Source organism: Vespula pensylvanica, chromosome 5 (assembly GCF_014466175.1).
Source record: "Vespula pensylvanica isolate Volc-1 chromosome 5, ASM1446617v1, whole genome shotgun sequence".
Lineage (NCBI taxonomy): Eukaryota > Metazoa > Arthropoda > Insecta > Hymenoptera > Vespidae > Vespula > Vespula pensylvanica.
Window position 1 is genome coordinate 3,306,593 of NC_057689.1, and position 22,062 is coordinate 3,328,654.

Sequence of the window (22,062 nt, forward strand, 5' to 3'; positions counted from 1 at the left end):
TCTCTCTCTCTCTCTCTCTCTCTCTCTCTCTCTCTCTTTTTTTTACTCACTCATTCTATCTGTCTGTCTTTATTTCTGTCTATAGCAATTTGTAATATTACATGATATTGGATATTCCAGGAAAATACAAATATATTGTTCCTATATATTGTAATCGTAAAAATGGATACATTCGATACGATCGAATACATTATATTATATACTTTAGGAATAATTTCTGAACGATTTTTATGGAATTCTTTTTTTGTGTATATATAGGGAAAGAGAGAGAGAGGAAGAGAAAGAAAGATATTTAAATAATCTCTTCATAGTCTCTTCCTAGACTCTTATTTCGATACGGTCAGTGCTCGTATTGTCATACTCGTGAACGGACGGTCACATAATAAAAATATATGTGTCAATGCGTTACCGTATTGTATTGTAACGCTAATTTCATTTGCGGTACTATGAGAATACGTAAATGTGGCAGCTAAGATTAAAAAAAAAAAAAAAATAGGATATAAAAAAAAAATGTATAAAAAAAGAAGAGTAAAAGAAGGAGAAGGAAAAGGAAGAGAGAAAAGAGGAGGAAAAAGAGGAAGGCCCATGTATTAAGCACAAGTAGAAAGGAGTCAAAGCAAGGAGAAATTGCAGTCACGCTTAAAGACCCGAGCGAGCCTGTACGAGGAGAAGTCCTCTGGTAAATTAATTAGTCTCGCCAATTTTCGACTTGAAAATACGTAAAACAAAAGCGAAAGGAGATCGCTTTTAAACTAGGTCATACGATATAAGAAAAGAAAGAAAGAAAGAAAGTTAGAAATAAATAAAGAAAGAAAAAGTGAAATAAGTGAAAACTTATATACAAGAATGGTTTTTTTTTTTGCTTTTCTTTTTTTTTTTTAATTTAACGATTTGATTTATATATTATTAATGCGTTAGATATTGTTCATCGTGTCACCAAAGCACGCCTTTCAATTCGCATTCTCATGCACGTAAAACAATTCAAACAACTTCGTATATACATACATATGTGTACGTGTGTATGTGTATATGTATATATATATATATATATATATATATATATATATATATGTACCTACATAAAAGCGATCTCGACAGCACAAACTCCGGAAATAATTACAAATGGGATTTAATCGAGACTTCGTATAACCGGAAATAAATGCTTTTACACGTTTCACTTTTGCAATGTCATTTTTTTAACATGCACTCGAATAACTACAACAGCTTCTAGAAAAGCAACGATCGTTGTGACTAAAAAAAAAAAAAAGAAGAAGAAGAGAACTTCGGAAAAAAAAATCTTTCAAATTCGATGAATTAAATATCAAGTTTTGCGTTTTGTTTTTTTTTTTCTTCGAATTTTTGTCTCTTTTTTTTTTTTTTTAAACGAAGATCGAGTTAATAATATCGAAATATTTTTTTTAATCTTTTACGTCTCTACTTTTTTATGTCTTCTTTTTTCTTTTTAGCGAAGATCGAGTTAATAATATCGAGATATTTTTTTTAACGATTTCATCGTTGCATTTACCCGAGCGCGAACTTAAAGAGTTAATATTTAAAAAATGTGAAAGTTCAAAGTTCAGAGGCAAATTTAAAATTCGATTTATACCGAAAGAACAACTCGATAGTACTCTCTGACTCTCGTGAATCGCGTGAGTCGCGTACGAATCAACCTTTGCGCCCACTCCCCAATTCTCCTCCCCTTCTGCTCTCTGCACGATAATATTCTCCTTGCACGTAATCCACCAAGGAACATCAAACGGACACAAATACGTACAAGCTAATACACGGATGCTCGAAACTGTGTTAGGGTAGAGTTCTGCCGCTACCTTATATATTATAAATCTAATCTTACGCGAGCAAATATTATATTTGTATCTATTTAGGATAATTAGAAACGTTCTTTTTTTTTTAATCTTCCTACTGAAATTAAAATTTTTTTGTATCTGCATTCAAAAAGCAAAGAAAATGATAAGTTTCGTGTATTTTATACCAATAGAAAATTTTCTTTTTTCCATTCCGATATAGTTTCTTATATCGTCAACATTGCAACCGTAGATACTATATTCTAAACAACGACGACAAAAAAGAATATATATATATATATATAAAATCTGTCTTTTTCTAATTCGAACTATTTCTCAATTAAAAATAAAGTCTATTGTTCAAACTCGTGAGCTCGATATATTAGAAACAAAAGTACAAAGAAGTACAAAGAATGTAACAATGAAATGCCCGGTGTGAGAATCGCACATCATTAAATAGAAAAGAAAAGAGATGAACTATAGATAGATAGATAGATAGATAGATAGATAGATAGATAGATAGATAGATAGATAGATAGACAGACAGACAGACAGACAGACAGACAGGTAGACAGAGAGACAAACAGATAGACGGATAAAATATAAAAAAGAAAAAGATACGATAAAAAGCCTGTAAGTAAAGGATAGAACAATGACGTTAGGAAAGATTTAGTTCGGTGATAGGAAATATTAATGATGATCGATCGGAGAGAAGAAAGTTATAGGAGGATATACGTACATAATGTGATAACGAATAGAAGTATAGACAGATAGATATACGTAGTGTATGTATTGGTGTGTTGTGTATGTGTGTGCATGGGTATCGTACGTACCGTAAAGTAAACTTCCTCGAAGGGAGACTCGTTCACTACCACGTGGTCGACCGCGGTATAGAACGACGACAAAGACAACGAAGATGATGATGACGATGACGATGACAACGACGACTGCGACGATGACGACAATGACGACGATGACGATGACGATGACGATGACGACAACAACAACAACGACGACGATGACGACGACGACGACGGCGGCAACAAAAACGGCAACAACAACGACAACGACGACAACGACGACGACGACGACGACGACGACGACAATAATGACAATAACGATGACGACGACGTTTTTGTCAAGAAACGCGTACGTCCGTAAAAGTCAACAGGACGATGTCGGACGTCGTTCGACGGAACGTCGTCGAACACCGTCGTCGGGTCACATGTCGGAAAGGAAAAGGGGGGAGAGAGAGAGGATGCGTTCAACCCCTTACGTTCTACCCCACGATTTTCTTCTTGCAAGGTAGCCAGAGCGCTAATGCGCGCGCGAGCAAACGTGCGAGACAACTCGCCGTCGTCTGGCGAAAACTCGCGCGCGTTTAACGAATGACGGAGCTGAGCTAGCTTCTAGACGTGCGACCCAGCCCGTCGCTTCTGTCCTTTTCGATATACTCTCTACCATTCCCCCCTTCCCTCCTCATCTCCCCGTTCCACCACCTATTGCCTTTACCAGGTTCCACTTCGTAGAGGGTGGCGGCGAGGGGAAAATCCATAAGAGTCGCGTCTGCGCCCTCCGACATTTCTCGTCGCTCTTTCCCCTTACGATTTTTATCCTTTTCTTTGATATTCCTTTCTCTCTCTCTCTCTCTCTGTTTCTCTCTCTCCTTCCTATTTCTCCTTTGTATACGACCGGACTCGATTTTAAACGCTTCTTTTTCGCGCCAAATATACATACTCTCTTTCTTCTTTGATATTCTTACCTATTGTACGAAGAGAGAAGTGCAATGTCCTTGCGATATCGTTCGATCGATCGATCGATCGATCCATCGATTTATCCTCGCTATCTTTTTATTTATTATATTTAATCACTATTTAATCACTATTTATTATATATATATTATGTGTGTGTGTGTATGTATTATGATATATATTAGCTATTTTTTGTATATATATATATATATATATGTGTATATATATGTAATATATATATATAATAGCTTTTGCATTATATTTAATAAAGGCTTATCGTTTTTTTTAATCGTTATCGCAATGAAGTTTTATAATCATCCGATTTACTTACAATTTTAAACGCAAAGCGTGAATCTTATAGCGATACGATTTCAAACAATCAAGATATTTTATTTCCTTCGAGATATTTCACGATTAAATTCGCGAATTAAAAATTTCGTTGCTAAGTTCAAGTCAAACGAGACCTCGAGGATATCAACGATGTTTACACACTTTTATGACATTGCATTTATTTAGAGAAAAACTTATTGGTCCGATGAAAAAGAGACATGCAATTATAAACACAATAACGTTTTACCGCCAGCTGTTAATTCTTTTGCGAATTAAACGTGAGCGCCATTACGTTGACTATTAAGCTTCGTTCATAATACTCATGTAATTCTAATAAAGGCATCTTTCGTATCGACCAATCAGAGCTCGTTACAATTCACTATGATTCTATATTATTCGATACTCTTTACGTAGGATATACACGTTATATGCACACGGTGAAAGTTAATGCATGAACGTGTTTAATAAGCACGTGCTTTTCTGAACGCGATTGTAAATTTTCAATGCACCAATTACTTCAGACTGTTCTTCGAAAGAAGTATGGTATAGTATTCGATATGACTCGCTATTCGATTCTTCTTCGTTTCCACAAGAGAAAATAATTTCTAATAATCGTATTAAAAAGAAGGATAGAAAAAGAAGGTATATAGTGTCGAATAAAAATATGCGTTAACGATTGTTATAAAAATCTTTTATATATAATATATATATATGTGTGTGTGTGCATGTATATATATATACACGTATATATAATAAAATATAATTGATATGTTTAACGGGACTAAACGTGCGCCGTGGAAACCATCGTAGTGACGCATCGTGAAATAACTTCAATTGATTTTGTTCATAGTTTAGCAATCTGTTACGTCAGCTAGTGCGATAACTTATATTTGTGTTTGGTGTTTGATAAATCTTTTATAAAAATTGTTTGTCGAAGTTACCGAAGATTAAACGTATTTTAACGGCAAAGATTTTGACGAAGGAAAATCTGTCCGCCATGGGTAAAGAGAGATTTTGTTTTACGATATTTCTATGTATTTTTACGATTGGTATCAATTGACATTTCTATACTGTTATCAAAAGAAAAAATAAACGAATCATTAATGTTATTTCTAGAATATATCTCTCCTTTGGAAAATATATTAATCGGATAATCATTCTTATTTTTAATTAACGTTCTTGCGTATTTCAAATATTTTGTACATTTTTTATTTATTTCAAATCGATGTCTAACGATATTTTATGTTGTTAAAATCTCAGAAGCAGTTACGATAGAAGGAGAAAATTATGAAGTTGTTGATGAGTGTTTGGAAGAAGATGACTTATTAAATACTCAAAACAAATTAAAAAATATGAAGAATCCGGAAGAACGTAACGCCAAAAATCCTATAGAAATAAAAATGTCAAATAGTGATTTATTTGAAAATATAGAAATAGACATAGAAGATAATGCAGAAATAGAATGTAATATTACTTCTGATATCAAAGAAAAAAAAGTAGAAAGTAATGTTTCAGCTATAGAAATTATAGAAATAAATCCGGAAGAAGATAAGAATTCTATTGATTTTACTATAGATGTTCCTTTAGATCAATTAAACGAACATAAAGATTTAACCGATGAAGAGGTTATGCATCATCTTGATGAAATAGAAAATATTGTATTAGATCCTACTTTTATAGATTCAGATAATAAACGGCTATTCAAAACCAAAAATTTATCTGAACATATTCTTAACAAAGATCAAGAAGAAGATAAAAAAAACATCGAATGTATAGATATTTCATCTCCGGATAATAAACAAATTGACGAGAATGAAAAAACTATATCGGAAGAAAAAGAATTAGATAATACGGAAACGTATAATACAGAAATACATTGGTATGAAAAAAAGGTAAAAATTTGCAATTTTTGTTTAGCATATATTTAATTCCTTATTGTACTATAGTCATGAGTACTTGTTATCTATTTACAGCTTGCGGAAAAAGTAGCAACGATAAAGGAACGAATGTCAAAGTTAGCTCGTGTTTTAGAATTTTCTTATCCAGTCTATCAGAAATGGCTAGAATGGACAGAAAAAGTACATGGATCACCAATATGTAAATTAGAAGCAGCACGTCATTGTCCATTAGACAAACCTCATACTAATCGTTGGAAATTTATCTGTAAGTATATAGATGCTATATCAAAATTATTATCTATGTATTGAATATAGTTATTTATATTTATGTAAAATTGCTAAAATGAATAGTAAATATATATATATATGCACACATATATATATATATATGCATATGCATAATATTAATACATTGATCATCTGTACTCTTTACCTTTAATTGAGCACAGCAGTTAAGTGAAAAAACTGTGATTGTATAATCATAGACCGTGCTAATGATATAAACGCGTTCAACAAGGCTTCTCTATGTATTTGCAAAAAATAAAACTAGATGGGTTTGTGTCAGTAGAATAATCTCTACTGACACTGTTGACTTGAATTTCAATGGAACGAACGATTCATTGAAAATATGTATAATAATTCATAGGAATAAACTGTGAATTTATGAATCTAGAAACGTCAACATTGACCCCCATCTTTTAAGTGTATAACTTAAAAAAGGTGTTATGTGTGGTTAAAGCATAAATCCATAAAGTATTTTGTGATAACAATACATACACAAATGTGATTAATAAAGTGATGAACTTCACATCAATATCGCACATTCTCGAGTGTCTCTCCATATTCTTATTCATTATATACATATATTTTGCTTTGTGTATGCTGAACAAATTATATATTTGTAGCATTCAAAATCTGTATGTCACAATGCATTGATGAAAATATAATTTGACTAAATATACGGAACAATTACGTTAAATAAAAATTGATAAACTAAATTAAATGATCAAACTTTTATTTTGAAATGAATGAAGCTATATTTATATGTAAATCAAACTTCTTTTTGTTTTTTCTATTTCTTTTTTTTCTCTTAATATTTTATAATAACAATTCAAGATTTATACTTTTTTTTTTTTTTACAATGCAATAATAAATTTTCAATAAGCCAGTAAATATTATTGCATATTTTACGATTTCTGAAAAATAATTATTACAGATGAAACTAAAAGATGTAAAATATTATTTCATTTATAATATAGTATATCTTATATTATTTATCCACTTTATTTTTTAATACAATAATAGTAAGTCTGTCTAGTGGATTCCATTGAGAAAATCAGAATATGACAAATATAAGTGTAATGAATTGTTTAGTAATCCAATGATAAAAACAACCTGACATGTTTAGGCAGCAGAAAGAATCTGCAGGAGGTATCAAAGGAGGAGGATGCATCTATTAACAAGAGTACAGAAACAGTGTGGCGACTGGAACCAACTGGAGCATGGGGTGTTAATACTGATAATATCTCCGAGTTTCCGCCTTTTGTATTGCGCGCAGTTAAGGTATATCTAATTTTGCTACATAAATGCAATTCAGCACATTTAACTTCTGAAAAGCATATACATAATTATGTATTTAAAAAGATTGAACATTCTTGGTAAGGGATATTAGCATATGAAAATTTTGAACATAATGCTTAAAGTAAAGTAGTCTTTTTACAAGGACAAGCATCTTTTGTTCAATAGTGCAATTATGATTGATGTTGCCTGATCTTTTGTATAGAGAGAAAGATAAAAATTATTAAATGAATTGCAGACAGCAATAATTATTATGATAAATATGATAATAATATTATCATAATAATACAAAATGATATTATAAATATATATCATTAAGAATAATTACAAATTTAATGACAATGAGTCATCAATTGTTCATAAAACTATTTTTATAATTGGCAACGCACATAAACGCAAAATATAATGAATGAGTAAAAAATAAAACATAAGAGATATGTTTTTTTCTTTTATCAAGAAAAAACAAAAAACATATTGTACAGAACAACTCCTGGGATATAAGATTGATATAAGATATCAATCTTATAACGAAATTAAATTCAACATCAAGAAATGTCAACAAGAAAGAAGATTATAATGCCACAAGTGAAATTATATGCAAAGTATGTAACAATATTACTATTGTAGTATTGTTACTACTATTGTAATAAAGGAATGCTTCTATTGAAGTACTACTCCTTTTATATATTGGACAGACGGAACGCTATAAATAATAATATGCGTCAAAAGAGCTATGTAATTTTTTAAAATATGAAATATCATAGCTTTTTCTGTTGTATGAATGAAACAAATAAAATAAAAATATAATAAGGATGTGAATTGTGTTATAAGAAGAGGAACCAGAATTATCTTCGAAGGCGACTACTGAATAAGAAGAAAGTTTTACAAAACTTATAGACGAAGATCCTAGAATAAGAATATTATCTCACAGAAATTGTGAAAAAATGGGGTTTATTGTGGCAAAATAATAAAATTTTGATCACTGTTGTATATAAAGTATCAAAGAAATTGAAATGATCTTGATATCTTATTTTGTTAAATTAAACTTATATACTGCGTGTGTGTGTGTGTGCGCGCGCGCGTGCGTACGCGTGTGTGTATGTGCGTGAGGGGTGTATACTCCTGTGTGTGCTTTATAATTTTGCAAAATAATACAATATTTCATAAATGTTAATTGTTAATCTATAATATCGCAATATGGATATATAGGACTATTATTTTTAATATTTCATATTTTATTATACAGATATTCGAGAACTTTCTTCAATCTGTACAGACAGAGGAATCTCAACTCTCTGCTGAACAATTTTCTAGCGACACGTGTATAGAAATTGATCAGAAAAAAGAAACAAGCACTGAAGCAAAACAACAATGGCTTTGGCTTGTAGTAAGGTGTAATAGTATGGATGAACTTATGCTATTTGTAACTGGAAAAAATATCAGTCGCGGTACCATGGATCGTTTGAAACAAGTGTACGAATCTGGATCTGGAAAAGATTGCAACGTTAAGTCACTGTATTGTAAATCTGTGAATAAGTAAGAATTTTATATATTATATTTACTAAAATTGTGCTCAATGTAAGTTTCTTTTCGAAATAATGGGCTTTCGATACGATTAAAATCGTTATGTTATAGATGCAATGACACAATTGTCACGAATACGACATTTTTGGTGGGATCGGAAGCTTTGGATGAAATTGTTGGGGGTATAAAAATACAATTAGCTCCAAAAACGAATTTTTGGTCTAATCCTGCAGGTGCAGAAAACGTAGCGAAAACGGTAATAGATTTATTGTCACCAACACCAACAACAACGGTTCTTGAAGTTGGATGTGGAATTGGTCTGATTGGATTGATGATGGCGTCCGTAAGTATTTAAAATACATTCTTTTATAAATATATATAAATGTATCTCTTACATATTATATTTTCACAGAAATGTCGACAAATTATTGGAGTTGATTCCCAGTCAGAAGTCGAAGAAGCAGAAATGACGTGCGAGTTGAATAACATAAATAATGCTTCTTTTATAATGGGTTCACCATCCGAAGTTACAGATGTGATAGCTAATTCATTAAAAAATTGCAAATCTTCTGCCATCATTAATGCAAATACCAATATCGGACGAGGTGTGTATATTTTTTAAATGCAGTATATGTATTCTAAAATCTATAAAATCCTTAAAAACGATTCAATATATTATTATTGTCTTTGTATATTATAGCAATTGACATTATGATATGTCTACGAAAAATTTCTTCGTTAAAACGATTAGTAATGATAACTACCTTAACGAAACAATCTGTACGCGCTATATTAGAATTGGTTAGACCTGCTAATCGAGTCATTGGAAATCCATTTATGCCTGTCAAAGCGTGTGTAGTCGATACATTACCGGTTGGCCCACATTTTGAAGTGATAATTTTAATGGAACGACATTTTATGCTTAAACTCAAACAGCCGTGGCATCCTAAAGCATCAGAACAGTCAACAAATGCTAGTAACAGTGCTAATAGTATGCTAATAATTAAAGAAAATCCGATCGAGTCATCTTCTATGCCTGATACCAAAAAGGCAACTAAAAAGACTGTTGATAAAAAGACAGGATTTAATCGTTCGAAAGGAAAATTGAAAGGAAAACGTGCTCATTCTCCGGAAACAAATGAAGGCCCAGCGAGAAAGTTCGCCAAAAAATTTGAAAAAATTGTTTTCAAGCCATGGCGAGGTGGTGAGTATTAAGATGTATGATATAAATTTAAATATATGTAAATGTACAAATGATAAAATTAACGTAACACTATTATAATATATCACTAGATTCGTCGAGGAAAAAAGATAGAGCGGAAGAGCTTTCTCAGTTTCGTATTAATCCTATGTATGAAAAAAAGGTAAGGGACAACAATGATCAAACTGATCTAAGAGAGCGATTATCCAATAATCGCGTTGATCCTGAAATTGTAAATAAAGTGAAAGAACAGCAAGCGATTTTGGACATAGCGAAAGAAAAATTAAGTGGATCTTCTTCTACGGTAGACGTAACGACTGCTAAACAATTACAAGACATGTTAAATATGGTTCTTGAACAAACGAACAAACTTCAGAGTCAATTACCACGTTCAGTTTGGGATCGTATTGCACCTCCTGAAACAGCTGAATATTCGAGTGGTAAAAAAGATGATCAGCCTGATCCGTTACTTAAAGGACGTTACATACAAGAGATCGGTGCAAAAGATATTTTAATAACTAAGGAAAATAAGAAATTTTTAGAAAATGAGGAAGAAGAATTATATAAGATAAATCCAATGTACAAGAAATATGGGACTATATCATCAATAGAATCAAATATGCTCGTGCCATTGACAAACGATATACCCATGTTGAATAGATCTTTACAAAAGTCATCACCAGAACGTTATCATGGGCCGGATATTTCTAAACAACATTTTGTAGAAATGCCTTGGAACAGAGACAAAGGTTTTGAAAAAAATCGTTGGGGCGAATCTTCTAATAGCGGGAGGAAACAGACTATGTCGCCTATGAGAAAGCACGTATCTCCGATGAGACATCGATTGTCTCCTTCAAGAAGGTTTTCACCGAAACGTCCACTCTTGTCTCCGCCAAGACGACCACTTTCTCCCCCTAGAAGGCATATGTCTCCTCTTAGACGTCCTATATCTCCCTTCAGGTCGCGTAATAGCTTAATAAGTCGTCCTTTTTCTCCACAAAATCGTCCAATGTCAGGATCAAGACGTCCCTTGTCACCACCTAGACGACTAATGTCACCACCAAGACGACTTATGTCTCCACCTAGACGTACACTTTCACCACTGATTCGTCCAGTATCACCCAGAAGACATATGTCTCCACTAAAACAACACGTATCCTCAATGAGAACTATAACCCCACCGAGAAGACAAATTTCTCCTGTAAGACATCAAATATCTCTATCAAAGAGACATCTATCACCATCTGGAAGAATAATATCTCCGTCGCGTCGAGATATGCAAAGTGGTAAAAGATTGTTAATGCAACAAGAGAGACAACATCAACCTCCTATGCGACTAGAAGGATCCTTTCGAATCGTTTCGTCGCGTCGTCCTATGTCACCTCTAAGACGTCAATCATCACCACCTAGACGTCAAATAACACCTCCTAGAAGATTCGCTGACGACTGGGACATACCCAGTCGTGGTGCAATAGAACAGAATAGTTGGCATCTTAACAGTAGAATACCCGATAAATCCTGGCGCGATGAAAGACAATCTTCTAATTCCAATTGGGACCAACAAGCTTCTAGTAATAGATATCATAATACTGTAAATCAAGATAAGTGGGATATTAAAGACTCTTCTCAAAATAAAATGAGAATTTCTAGTGGGGGAGATATATGGAATGTCAAACAGTCGTCAACGATGCAAGGTTTAAAAGATCCCTGGGCTACGAGCTCAGACAACAGGTGGTCAGGACCTTCGAATTCGTCATTAAATAATGATAATTGGAATATTCGAGGAAAGGAAAGTTTTGGTAGCAGAGACGAATCATGGATGGATAAGAATAAGAACAGATGGGATTCATCGATGCATAAGGATTCTTGGAATCAACAAGGAGATAAAGACGATTGGAACGATCTTCCAGAAGATGCAAGGGATCCATGGGGTGACGATAATAGTAGTATTGGCCTAAAAGAACGATGGCAGAAATTTGATACACCTAGTACGTCCGGTTGGGGAAGAGAACACGAAAAAATGGATTCATGGTCCAATCAAAAAGATAATTGGCAGAACAAAGGACAATCTGCTGGAACTTCCAAATCTATATGGCAAAGCAATAACAATCAAAATATGGGAGATTCGCGTTGGATTACTCAAAGTGATATTTCAAAAAAGCTACAATCTTCTAATTGTCAAAGTGGAAATAGTACATTAGGATCATGGCAGCAACAGTCTATCTTTAATTTTCAATCTCAGCGTTCTTTTACTATGACTCAGTTTAAAGATCATTGCTAATTACAATTTTCTTTTTTCCTTCTCATTGCCCATAGAAAATTTGCGTTTAATTACTTATTCTCAAATGACTTAGAATTTATTTGATCAGTTCGAAGTGTTCGATTAACATTTGTTTGAAATTTGTTATTTAAGGTAAGCGATAAAAAAAGACCGGAAGCAAGAAGTAAAAAAGTAAAATATTTTACTACATCTTTTTTTATTTTACGACAAATATTCATGCAATAAAATCTTCCGATTGTTTGCACTTTTTTTTTTTATTACCTTACACGACATAACGTACCAATATTATAAACATTTTCAAACAAATGTCGCATTCATGAAAAGATAATGATTGCGCATACTATTAAAACACTTATTATAATCGTTCTTTCGTATTAATAATGTTATAGTAATGTACACGTTATATTCACGAATAAAAAAAATGTATCGCTATTTCTGAAGTTTTAATTAAAGGCTTCAATTGTATAAAAGAAAAAGAAATGAAGTTATGTAATCTTTTTACTTTCTCAATAAAACACGAGTACATTTTTCGTATGATTTATAAATTCGTATTGTTAATCAAACAAATACTTGCAAGAAAAGATCAACGTCGTATTTGTTTTATCAATTACTACCTTCTCCTCCCAATGCTCGTTTGAAATAGATTTGTAATTAATTGAAATATTGATATTCCATTTTATTGACTGCAAAGATAAATATTCATTAATTTTATAAGTTGTATAAAATTACAATTATTAGATTAATTAAAAAAAAAAAAAAGTAATTGTAACTTTAACGTTTTTATTTATAATTTTTTGTATAATCTATTTAGAGAGACATCGGGGAAGGGGTAGTTGTGTAATGTCTACACTACTACAGTTACGCATACGAGGACAATTGTGTGGCGTTTATTAATGATATCTATACACATGCTACTACTATCATAGTATAGTGATCGAAAAAGCTTTGTATGAGACTGAGACCCCTTGTGTGAAATTCAGTAAAGTCTGATGAAGCGTTTTCAGTTTCTAAGTAACCGCCTTTTCTTCCCAGCTTTCTATTTGTAAAATAATTCAGTGATAACCTTTCAGTTATTTAATTTCTTCTACTTTTAATTAATCAAAAATCTTAAATTTATAAAAATGCCGCGTATTATGATAAAAGGTGGTGTTTGGCGTAATACAGAGGTAAATTAAGTTTCTTAACCTATCCTGTATATCTTTTATCTATTTAGCAAGCTTATATGTATATGTATAAATTATGATGTTTAGGATGAAATTCTAAAAGCAGCTGTAATGAAATATGGGAAAAACCAATGGAGTCGTATAGCTTCGTTACTTCATAGAAAATCTGCGAAACAATGTAAAGCACGTTGGTTTGAGTGGTTAGATCCTAGTATCAAAAAAACAGAATGGAGCAGAGAAGAAGATGAAAAACTTTTACATCTTGCCAAACTTATGCCTACGCAATGGAGAACAATAGCTCCTATTGTAGGACGTACAGCAGCGCAATGTTTAGAAAGATATGAATATTTATTGGATCAAGCACAAAAAAAAGAAGAGGGTGATGATGCAGCAGATGATCCCCGTAAACTTAAACCAGGTGAAATTGATCCAAATCCTGAGACAAAACCTGCAAGACCAGATCCTAAAGACATGGATGAGGATGAATTGGAAATGCTGTCTGAAGCTCGTGCAAGACTTGCAAATACCCAAGGAAAGAAAGCAAAACGAAAAGCTCGTGAAAAACAATTGGAAGAAGCACGTAGGCTTGCAGCTTTGCAAAAACGTCGAGAACTTCGTGCTGCAGGCATCACGGTATCACAAAAAAATAAACGCAAACGAGGGGTCAATTATAATACAGAAATACCTTTTGAGAAACGTCCTGCTCCAGGATTTTATGATACTTCTAAAGAACATATTGATCCACTTGCCATAGATTTTTCTAAAATGAGGCAACAACAATTAGATGGAGATCATAAACAAGAGAAAGAAGAAATGGAACGTAGAAAAGATAAACAGAAGTTAAAGCAACGTAAAGAAAATGATATTCCAATGGGAATGCTTAATAATGAAGAACCTGTAAAGAAAAGAAGTAAACTTGTTTTACCAGAACCACAGATTTCTGATCAAGAATTACAACAAGTTGTTAAACTTGGACGTGCCTCAGAGGTTGCACGTGAAGTTGCTGCAGAGAGTGGTATTACTTTATCAGACAGTTTGTTAGCTGATTATTCCTTGCCAACAAATGTTGCAGTAACTCCTAGAACTCCAGCTGCACAAGATAAAATTCTTCAGGAAGCTCAAAATGTTATGGCCCTGACTCATGTAGATACACCATTAAAGGGAGGTTTAAATACACCATTGAATAATTCGGATTTTTCTGGTGTTGTACCTGTTACAAATGCTGTTGCAACTCCAAATACTATTTTGGCAACTCCATTTCGTTCGCAACGTAGTGACGGAACGCCCTTAAATTCATTTAATACACCAGCATCTACACGAACACAAAATGGTGTCCTTGCAACACCAGTTCGTGATAAACTTAGTATTAATCCAGACGAAGGTATCGCTGGGTCGGAAACGCCAGTGATACAAAAACAAGCTAAAGAACAATTACGTGCAGGCTTAATAGCATTGCCAGCACCACGTAATGATTATGAAATAGTTGTTCCTGAAGACGAAACTATAGATGAGAATACTTCTATTCCTGCAAATGATATAGTTGAAGATCAAGCTGATATTGATGCGAGACAGCAACAAGAATTGCTGGAACAAAAGAAAAAAGAATTGGCTAGAAGATCTCAAGTTATACAACGGGATTTGCCAAGACCAGTTGATGTTAATATGAATATTTTAAGGCCTTTCATGGATACACCTCTAACAGATATGCAGAGAGCAGAAGAACTAATAAAAAGAGAAATGATTACCATGCTTCAATATGATGCACTTCAGAATCCTATGCAACAGAATAGGAAGAGTGCTTCTGGTTCTTTAGCTCAAGCACAATCATATCTTGAACAACATCCTTATGTTAATTTTGATGAAGAAGAATTGGATGCTGTAAGTACATGTATATTGAAACAAATTTTGACTTTGTTGCTTTTATAAATCATTATTACATTTTTTTTTGTTTGTGATCAGGCAAAACAATTATTGGTCGATGAAATGAATGTTGTAAAGGAAGGTATGGCACATGGAGATTTGAGTTTAGATGCATATACAACTGTGTGGGAAGAATGTTTATCACAAGTAATTATTTCTTTTTCATATATATATATAAAAAAATATTCAGATATTTGGGAATACATTAAAATAAAATTTCTAGATTTTATATTTGGAAACACAAAAACGTTATACCAGAGCAACATTAGCTTCTAAAAAAGATAGAGTAGAAGCCTGTGAAAGAAAATTAGAAGAAAATCGTATGCATATGACAGGTGAAGCAAAAAGAGCTGCAAGAATGGAAAAGAAATTGAAAGTATTAACAGGAGGTTATCAGGTAATGTTTTAAAAATATAATTGAAATTACTCTGAGTATTACCATAATCTATTTTTTAGACCAGGGCACAAGTCTTAATTAAGCAATTGCATGATATGTGCGAACAAATAGAACAAGCTTATTTAGAACTTTCAACATTTAAATTTTTACAAAATCAAGAGGAAGCGGCAGTTCCAAGAAGAGTAAATGCACTCATTGAAGACGTTAACAGACAAACTGAACGTGAACGTGTATTACAAATGCGATATGCACAATTGCAAGATCAGCTTCAACAATGTTAATTGTTATAATTATAACTAATGTCTACACGTAATACTGTAAAGTATACATGTGGTATAAGTATGTTAAAAAACTTTACTAAATGTGAAAGCTCATCGTGTGCATGTATGTGGATGTGTGTGTGTATGTTAAAATATATAAACAATAGTATATACATTTTGAAATTTCACTTACTATCATTTGAGTCGGTAATCTCAGGAGATAATGCAGTTGATCACAAATGTATTTACGTTCGTCGTAAGATGGCATGATATTACGTTAGTGGTATACAATCGTTTAGAGGTTAAAAAGTGACTCATGTGTACGCACATGTAAATTTATCGATTTAAATTAAGATTAAGATTTCATGTGAAAAGTTCTCTATAATATACAAAATTAATTTACTCTGAATTTACTTTTAAAGTGACATAATAAAAATGTTATGCTCTAAGGTAATGTAGTTAAATTATTTCAATTAGAGGTTAGGTTCATTGTACAATTGTTTGTTAGGCTGGTTCGTTATTCAGAAGTATCATAAACGATGCAATTCATCGAGAAACTGGATACCTCGGGATCTCAACAAAATCATTCTCCTCATTAGTGGAAGTAAAAAATGCAAAGGTATACCATTGATTTTCATGAGAAGGTCATTACAAGTAAATCTTTCATAGCATATCATATTTGATGTAAATTTTTCTAGCCTAATCCTGATAAATTATATAAAAAAATAGAAATTGAACTTAAAGGAAATGATCCTGCTGTATTGAAGAGTTATGGCCAATTTACTGAAACAGCTGCAAACCATTTAGAAATTAATATGATAAGAAAGTAAGTTTTTACTTCATCTATTTTTTTTAATAATATTCTTAATATAGATCGGTTAATTAAAATTTGTTTATTTATATTACAGTACAACACCTAGAAAAGCTGTGCATGAACGATTAACAGTGTTGAAATCTGTACATGTACATAAAAAACATCGTGTACAATATGAAAGCAGAACTTACTTTAGATTTATGGATTTTGCAAAATTAACAGGATCAACTGCAGATACTTTCTTAGAATATCTTCAACGAAATTTACCAGAAGGTGTAGCAATGAAAGTTACAAAGGTTTGTTTAAATATGTATTCTGTTCTTGGTATTTTCATTTTCATTTTTTTTTTTTTTTTTTTTTTTTTTTTTTTTTTTAATTTAATAAAATTTCTTTTATAGGTTGAATTACAGAAATTACCAGAATCTATACTGGTACCACCGAATACTGCTTAATTTTAGATAATTATTAAAGACATGTTACCATAGTACATATAGTAAATTAAATGAAATTTGACTTAAATAATTTATCTATAAATCATGAATTACTTTTTCATAGAGATGTGTCTACAAAATGTGTGTAAAATATCATGTTTCATACTAACTTTTTTTAAGCATTATTACCATGTTGTATTATGTGTGATTAATTATTCTTAGCAATTGTATTAATGTTACATGTTGTTAATAGAAAGAAAAATGTCCTTTTCCGGCGATGATTTAATGGTAATAACATTAGTTGATATTTCAGGTGCTTTGCTGGGTACATTATGTTGAAGTTCAGGTAGTTGATATTTCTTTTGAAATATTAGAGGTTTATCTTTTTGTACTGCTTGAATGTTTACAGTTTTAAGAGGTGTATCTTTGAAATTTGTAGATATAAAATATTGCCGATCATCACCGCGTGATTTAATCCGTTTATCGTTTCGTTGTATCGTGGAAGTTTCATTAATATCGTGTTTTTCTATATTAGATGAAATCGATCGTGTCGTACTTCTTTCAGGTACGTGCATTTTAATTAATTCTGCGCTAGCGATACACCTGCGCAGTATATATTCACTTTCTGTAAAGAAAATTTTTATCTTCGATTATTAAATAAAAAATTAAAATAATATATTTATACCTTATACAGGCTTATCAACAAAATATAATCAACACTCTCGCATTAAAGTATAATATTATTCGTTTAATAATAATCTTTTCTTTCAAATAACTACTCACTCGATCGTTTCAGACGATAAAGAGTTCCAGCGAAAGATTCTCCGTGTAAAATAAAAATTAAAGCAACAAGAACGATTATATTTCGTATACTTGTCATTTGTAATGAGTAGATCAATCAAATTCTAAAAGATTAATAAATACCGAAAAATATCGTCAGAATTCGAATGTATAAAAACGAAAGAATAATTATATTTGAAGATCGTAAAGAGATGCGTGTTCACACCGGTACTGCACAAGTTCTGTCAGGCAACTGGAGAGTGTATAAGCAAAAAGATTAGAAGCCATGATCAAAGAAGAAAGGAAACTGGACGGGGTGGCATAAGCCAGTTTAAGTCCACTTTCTACATTCGTCGAGATTTTATTATTCGAATTAATTGCAAAAACTCTGAAAAGTCTACACGAGATAAACTCGTCGGTACGCTTCACATAAGCATTAAATGTAATCGTCCTTCGTGTTTCGTAAATCCGTTTATGGGTATACATCGTAAAGGGAGAAAGAAAAAAAAAAAGATACAGATTTTTTCATTCTTACATTCTTTTTAATTTCTATGTATCTGAGTAAACCGGTTTCGCGAACATTATCTACATCGAAGGCCAATACTGCTTTTATAGTAAACCGGTTATTTTTGAAGAGTAATAAAAAAAAAACAAATTACATTTTGTATGTTATTGTATATTTTTAAAGTACGTATAAAGAAACAATTATATAGTTTACTTTTCGTTACAACGACCAGACTTTCACGTAGTCTATTTCTAAAGCCCTTTTCTTACTGTTATCTCGCCTCCAACTTGGTAACCATTGACTTCTAGAGTGCCAAAACTGTAGCATTGGCTATAATTAATATAAGATATTAATATAACTTTTCTTCTATGAATTAATTGTTTAAAAAATTTGTTTAATATTAAAAAAAATTATCGAACCTTAGCGCCTACATTTTTCCAAGGTTTTTTATAACCAGAACTGATTGTTTTGTCTGGGAAAACTCTTAGACCACCAACACCTATACCTATACTGATATAGAACTACGAAAAATATATTTTATTGTACACGTTTAAACGTATATAGACAATCATGGTTATATATTTATCATCAACCTACCTCTTGATCAAATGGAGCGATTTTTGTCATACCATGAACATTACTATTATTATTATGTAACCATCCGTTTACCGTAGGAAGTAAACGACCAATTTCTTCGCCATCTGCTAAAAATTTGAATCCATTAGCATCCCATATAGTTGTATATACGTGAAAATCTTTGTTCCATTTAGAATCACGATCCACTGTTTTCTGAATAATATCTTCATAGATCGTCGGAGAACCTGATCTCAATCCAAATTCCAATTTTCTAGCGTCGTAAATTTTCTCTAAATTTTCGGCATCGACGAGATTATCGTTTCCACGAGCAAAACCAAGAAGAACACGACCGCTAGCATAATTAGGGCCGTAAAGAGAATAAAGTGGTTCCAACCATAGTTCTGTTGATTATATTGATCAATATTTTATGACAATTTTTAATCTAACGAATTGAATAATTGGATTATCCATTGAATTGAATTTTACGAACCTGGATATAACCAATCACCTTCAGGAAATTTAGCACGGATTTCGATTTTACCATACTTGAATGCAAATCGATTTTTTGTATTAAATCTAGCTGATATAACAGGTGGCAAAATACTATAAGACAAAGCATTTCGAAAACATTCCTGCGGGACATTGCTGGTGCAACTTAACAAATTAAAAAAAAAAAAAAAAAAAAAAGAGAGAGAGAGAGAAAACTAATAAAATTTATCGTGTATAAAATATAAATAGAAATGAAATATATACATTATCCTTACTCAGCAAGTTGTAACGTTCCATACGAAGTTATATTTTCTCCGTACGAATCTTCTAAAATAATCGGATTAATACGAAGAATACCATTATCGATCTCAACGAGCTTCTGATGATTGTCATTATGATAAACGCAAAATTCGTAATCCTAAAGCAAAAAAAAAAAAAAAAAATAATTAGAAGAATATTTATTTCTTCTAATTTTTATGCATTAATTTACTCGTTTTAATATCAAAATTTATGCTCACAGGTTCTAATGGCATTTTTATATCACGCGACCAAAGTGATTCATCTAAATTATTAAAATCCTCGCTGAATATCAATTGGTCTTTTGTAGTACTTGGATTAACGATAACTGGTGATGCAGTTGTAGATTTTTTTGAATTCGCTGTAAAAAAATTATTCGACAAAGTATCGAATTTATAATTCATTGAAATAATTTAATAACATCTTAGGAATTTAAAAAAAAAAAAAAGTTAATTTACCGCCAACCACATATCTTTGATTTTCTTTAATGGAATTTGTATTATTAACTTGTACATATATCCAATAATTAACAACATCTCCTTCTTGTAAGAAAACGTTTGCTTTTTCTAATGTCCATCGTCCATTTTTAGCTCGAAACACATCACCAAATAATTCGCCAGGGTCTCCCGAATATATTGCTTTATTTAAATTTCCATGAAACGTAAAATATTGCAAGCCCGGAGCATCTGTTAACGACGCAAAGAAATTTATTATTCATTATTAAGATTTCTTGATAATAACTATTCTCGATAAGTGTGAATCGTATTTCGATATCAACATACATAAAATAAATGACCCGTGTAGGATAACCTAGCAAGAATAATGATTACGTCGTTCAAATAAAGATTTTCCCTTTTTTGCTTAACGATTATATTTTGTAAGCAAGTATTAAAAGCAACGGGGATTTACGCAAAAGTCCAGAAGATTAGAAGATGATGCGTCATTGTCGCAACGATTTATAGTGAATCTATATATACGATTAATTCGTTGAACTTTTGAAAAAGCACATTTTTTTTACTTTCCTTTATAAATACAAATCTCAATGTAATATTTAAATTTCAAGAGATATCTGTGATATATACAAAATAATAAGTTTAATTTACCTTCTATAGAAATACGTAATCCTTTTGATCCAAGTACTTCGAATAATGGTTCTGGTATCGTGTAAGCTTTTACACTTACAATTAATATCACAGTGATTATTACATTCAATTGAACTAAAATTAACGGTGAAACTTGACAAATTTTTTTTAAACACATTGTTACTTTTTTTTATGACTTATTTCATGAAAACAAGAAAAAGAAAACACTTAGATGACGAAACAAAGAAAACACATCGTTCAAACAAGTTTGCACGCACGATACTAAATAATAATCAAGAGTGAATTAAAAGAACTCGTTTCTTTCACAAGCTTCAATCTGATACTCAAGCTCGTATCTTCCTCTTCTCTCTTGCTCCTTCTCATCTTCCTTCTCTTCCACCATCACCTCCTTCTTTTTCTCTTCTTCTTCTATCTATTCATTTTCTTTCACTTTTGCTTTCTTTCATTCTTGTTTTGATTATCTTTAAATATATATTTTTATTTACGTCGCCATGTTACCATCTATGATTCGATATATATCTATCGATCGAAGTTAATTTCGATTGTTGATCGATAATCTATACGAATTTATTAATACGTATTACACACACACGCGCACGCACGCACACACACACACACGAATTTATTTTAATACTTAATAATAACAAACATTATGATAATAATAATAAATATATACTTCTTAATAATATAAAAATACTTATTTAACTAAATATTAATATTAATAAAACATATATATATCCTTGTTATATTTAAATACGATTCATACATAATTATTTTGAATTTAACAAATTTTGAAAGAAAATGTTTACGAGAATCGTAAAACGATGATTACTTAATTTTGATTACAAAATGTTTAATTATTAAATATTACGTTGCGTTTATCTCGTATTCCTTTCAGAGAAATATGAGAAGACGAAGTTGTTCTTGGTCACGTTCGTTGTAAGTCGGTCATATAATAAAGG

At 31.6% G+C, this 22,062-nt stretch overlaps 6 protein-coding genes across 8 annotated transcripts in view; 3 read left to right on the forward strand and 3 right to left on the reverse strand.

Moving 5' to 3' along the window:
• Window positions 1–2,794, reverse strand: part of LOC122629353 (glycoprotein 3-alpha-L-fucosyltransferase A) — a 13,201-nt gene extending 10,407 nt beyond the window's left edge. For both annotated transcript variants that reach the window (XM_043812722.1, XM_043812719.1), the window contains exon 1: window positions 2,636–2,794. The gene's annotated coding sequence lies outside the window, so the exon portion shown is untranslated. The remainder of the gene's footprint in view (window positions 1–2,635) is intronic.
• Window positions 2,795–4,605: 1,811 nt separating this feature from the next.
• On the forward strand, window positions 4,606–12,860 carry LOC122629346. 2 transcript variants are annotated; one of them, XM_043812709.1, is made up of 9 exons: window positions 4,606–4,884; window positions 5,144–5,775; window positions 5,857–6,046; window positions 7,190–7,344; window positions 8,606–8,895; window positions 8,995–9,226; window positions 9,296–9,488; window positions 9,584–10,087; window positions 10,177–12,860. In XM_043812709.1, the coding sequence occupies exons 1-9, from the start codon at window positions 4,881–4,883 to the stop codon at window positions 12,363–12,365; spliced, it is 4,389 nt and encodes a 1,462-aa protein (XP_043668644.1). In that variant the 5' UTR covers window positions 4,606–4,880; the 3' UTR covers window positions 12,366–12,860. The 2 variants fall into 2 exon arrangements, with proteins under 2 accessions (XP_043668644.1, XP_043668645.1); XM_043812710.1 differs by having other exon boundaries at window positions 4,608–4,884; window positions 5,675–5,775.
• A 351-nt stretch (window positions 12,861–13,211) lies between these two features.
• LOC122629349 (cell division cycle 5-like protein) lies at window positions 13,212–16,278 on the forward strand. Its single transcript, XM_043812714.1, has 5 exons — window positions 13,212–13,531; window positions 13,616–15,406; window positions 15,488–15,595; window positions 15,672–15,845; window positions 15,905–16,278. Exons 1-5 carry the CDS (start codon window positions 13,487–13,489, stop codon window positions 16,124–16,126), a joined length of 2,340 nt encoding a protein of 779 aa, XP_043668649.1. The 5' UTR covers window positions 13,212–13,486; the 3' UTR covers window positions 16,127–16,278.
• A 134-nt stretch (window positions 16,279–16,412) lies between these two features.
• Window positions 16,413–17,622, forward strand: LOC122629363 (28S ribosomal protein S10, mitochondrial). The gene is made up of 5 exons (XM_043812738.1): window positions 16,413–16,555; window positions 16,614–16,724; window positions 16,804–16,931; window positions 17,014–17,215; window positions 17,318–17,622. The coding sequence occupies exons 1-5, from the start codon at window positions 16,541–16,543 to the stop codon at window positions 17,369–17,371; spliced, it is 510 nt and encodes a 169-aa protein (XP_043668673.1). The 5' UTR covers window positions 16,413–16,540; the 3' UTR covers window positions 17,372–17,622.
• LOC122629364 lies at window positions 16,961–18,491 on the reverse strand. The gene is made up of 2 exons (XM_043812739.1): window positions 18,134–18,491; window positions 16,961–17,975 (listed from the first exon to the last, which is right to left on the reverse strand). Exons 1-2 carry the CDS (start codon window positions 18,228–18,230, stop codon window positions 17,587–17,589), a joined length of 486 nt encoding a protein of 161 aa, XP_043668674.1. The 5' UTR covers window positions 18,231–18,491; the 3' UTR covers window positions 16,961–17,586.
• A 294-nt stretch (window positions 18,492–18,785) lies between these two features.
• LOC122629354 (beta-1,3-glucan-binding protein-like) lies at window positions 18,786–21,518 on the reverse strand. Its single transcript, XM_043812724.1, has 8 exons — window positions 21,101–21,518; window positions 20,456–20,683; window positions 20,219–20,358; window positions 19,976–20,118; window positions 19,702–19,865; window positions 19,233–19,612; window positions 19,055–19,156; window positions 18,786–18,965 (listed from the first exon to the last, which is right to left on the reverse strand). Exons 1-8 carry the CDS (start codon window positions 21,255–21,257, stop codon window positions 18,855–18,857), a joined length of 1,425 nt encoding a protein of 474 aa, XP_043668659.1. The 5' UTR covers window positions 21,258–21,518; the 3' UTR covers window positions 18,786–18,854.
• Between the last annotated feature and the right edge of the window lie 544 nt (window positions 21,519–22,062).

Coding starts and splice junctions, on each gene's coding strand:
- LOC122629364 (XM_043812739.1), bottom strand. CDS start 18,230: ATGACAAGTATACGAAATATAATCGTTCTTGTTGCTTTAATTTTTATT. Junction 17,976..18,133: donor TTATCGTCTGAAACGATCGA/GTGAGTAGTTAT, acceptor TTTTCTTTACAG/AAAGTGAATATATACTGCGC.
- LOC122629354 (XM_043812724.1), bottom strand. CDS start 21,257: ATGTGTTTAAAAAAAATTTGTCAAGTTTCACCGTTAATTTTAGTTCAA. Junction 20,359..20,455: donor TCAAAGATATGTGGTTGGCG/GTAAATTAACTT, acceptor ATTTTTTTACAG/CGAATTCAAAAAAATCTACA. Junction 20,119..20,218: donor TAAAAATGCCATTAGAACCT/GTGAGCATAAAT, acceptor TTTTTGCTTTAG/GATTACGAATTTTGCGTTTA.
- LOC122629363 (XM_043812738.1), top strand. Junction 16,932..17,013: donor GAAATTAATATGATAAGAAA/GTAAGTTTTTAC, acceptor TTTATATTACAG/TACAACACCTAGAAAAGCTG. Junction 17,216..17,317: donor TAGCAATGAAAGTTACAAAG/GTTTGTTTAAAT, acceptor TTTCTTTTATAG/GTTGAATTACAGAAATTACC.
- LOC122629349 (XM_043812714.1), top strand. CDS start 13,487: ATGCCGCGTATTATGATAAAAGGTGGTGTTTGGCGTAATACAGAG. Junction 15,407..15,487: donor ATGAAGAAGAATTGGATGCT/GTAAGTACATGT, acceptor GTTTGTGATCAG/GCAAAACAATTATTGGTCGA. Junction 15,846..15,904: donor TATTAACAGGAGGTTATCAG/GTAATGTTTTAA, acceptor TCTATTTTTTAG/ACCAGGGCACAAGTCTTAAT.
- LOC122629346 (XM_043812709.1), top strand. Junction 6,047..7,189: donor TAATCGTTGGAAATTTATCT/GTAAGTATATAG, acceptor TGACATGTTTAG/GCAGCAGAAAGAATCTGCAG. Junction 9,489..9,583: donor AAATACCAATATCGGACGAG/GTGTGTATATTT, acceptor TGTATATTATAG/CAATTGACATTATGATATGT.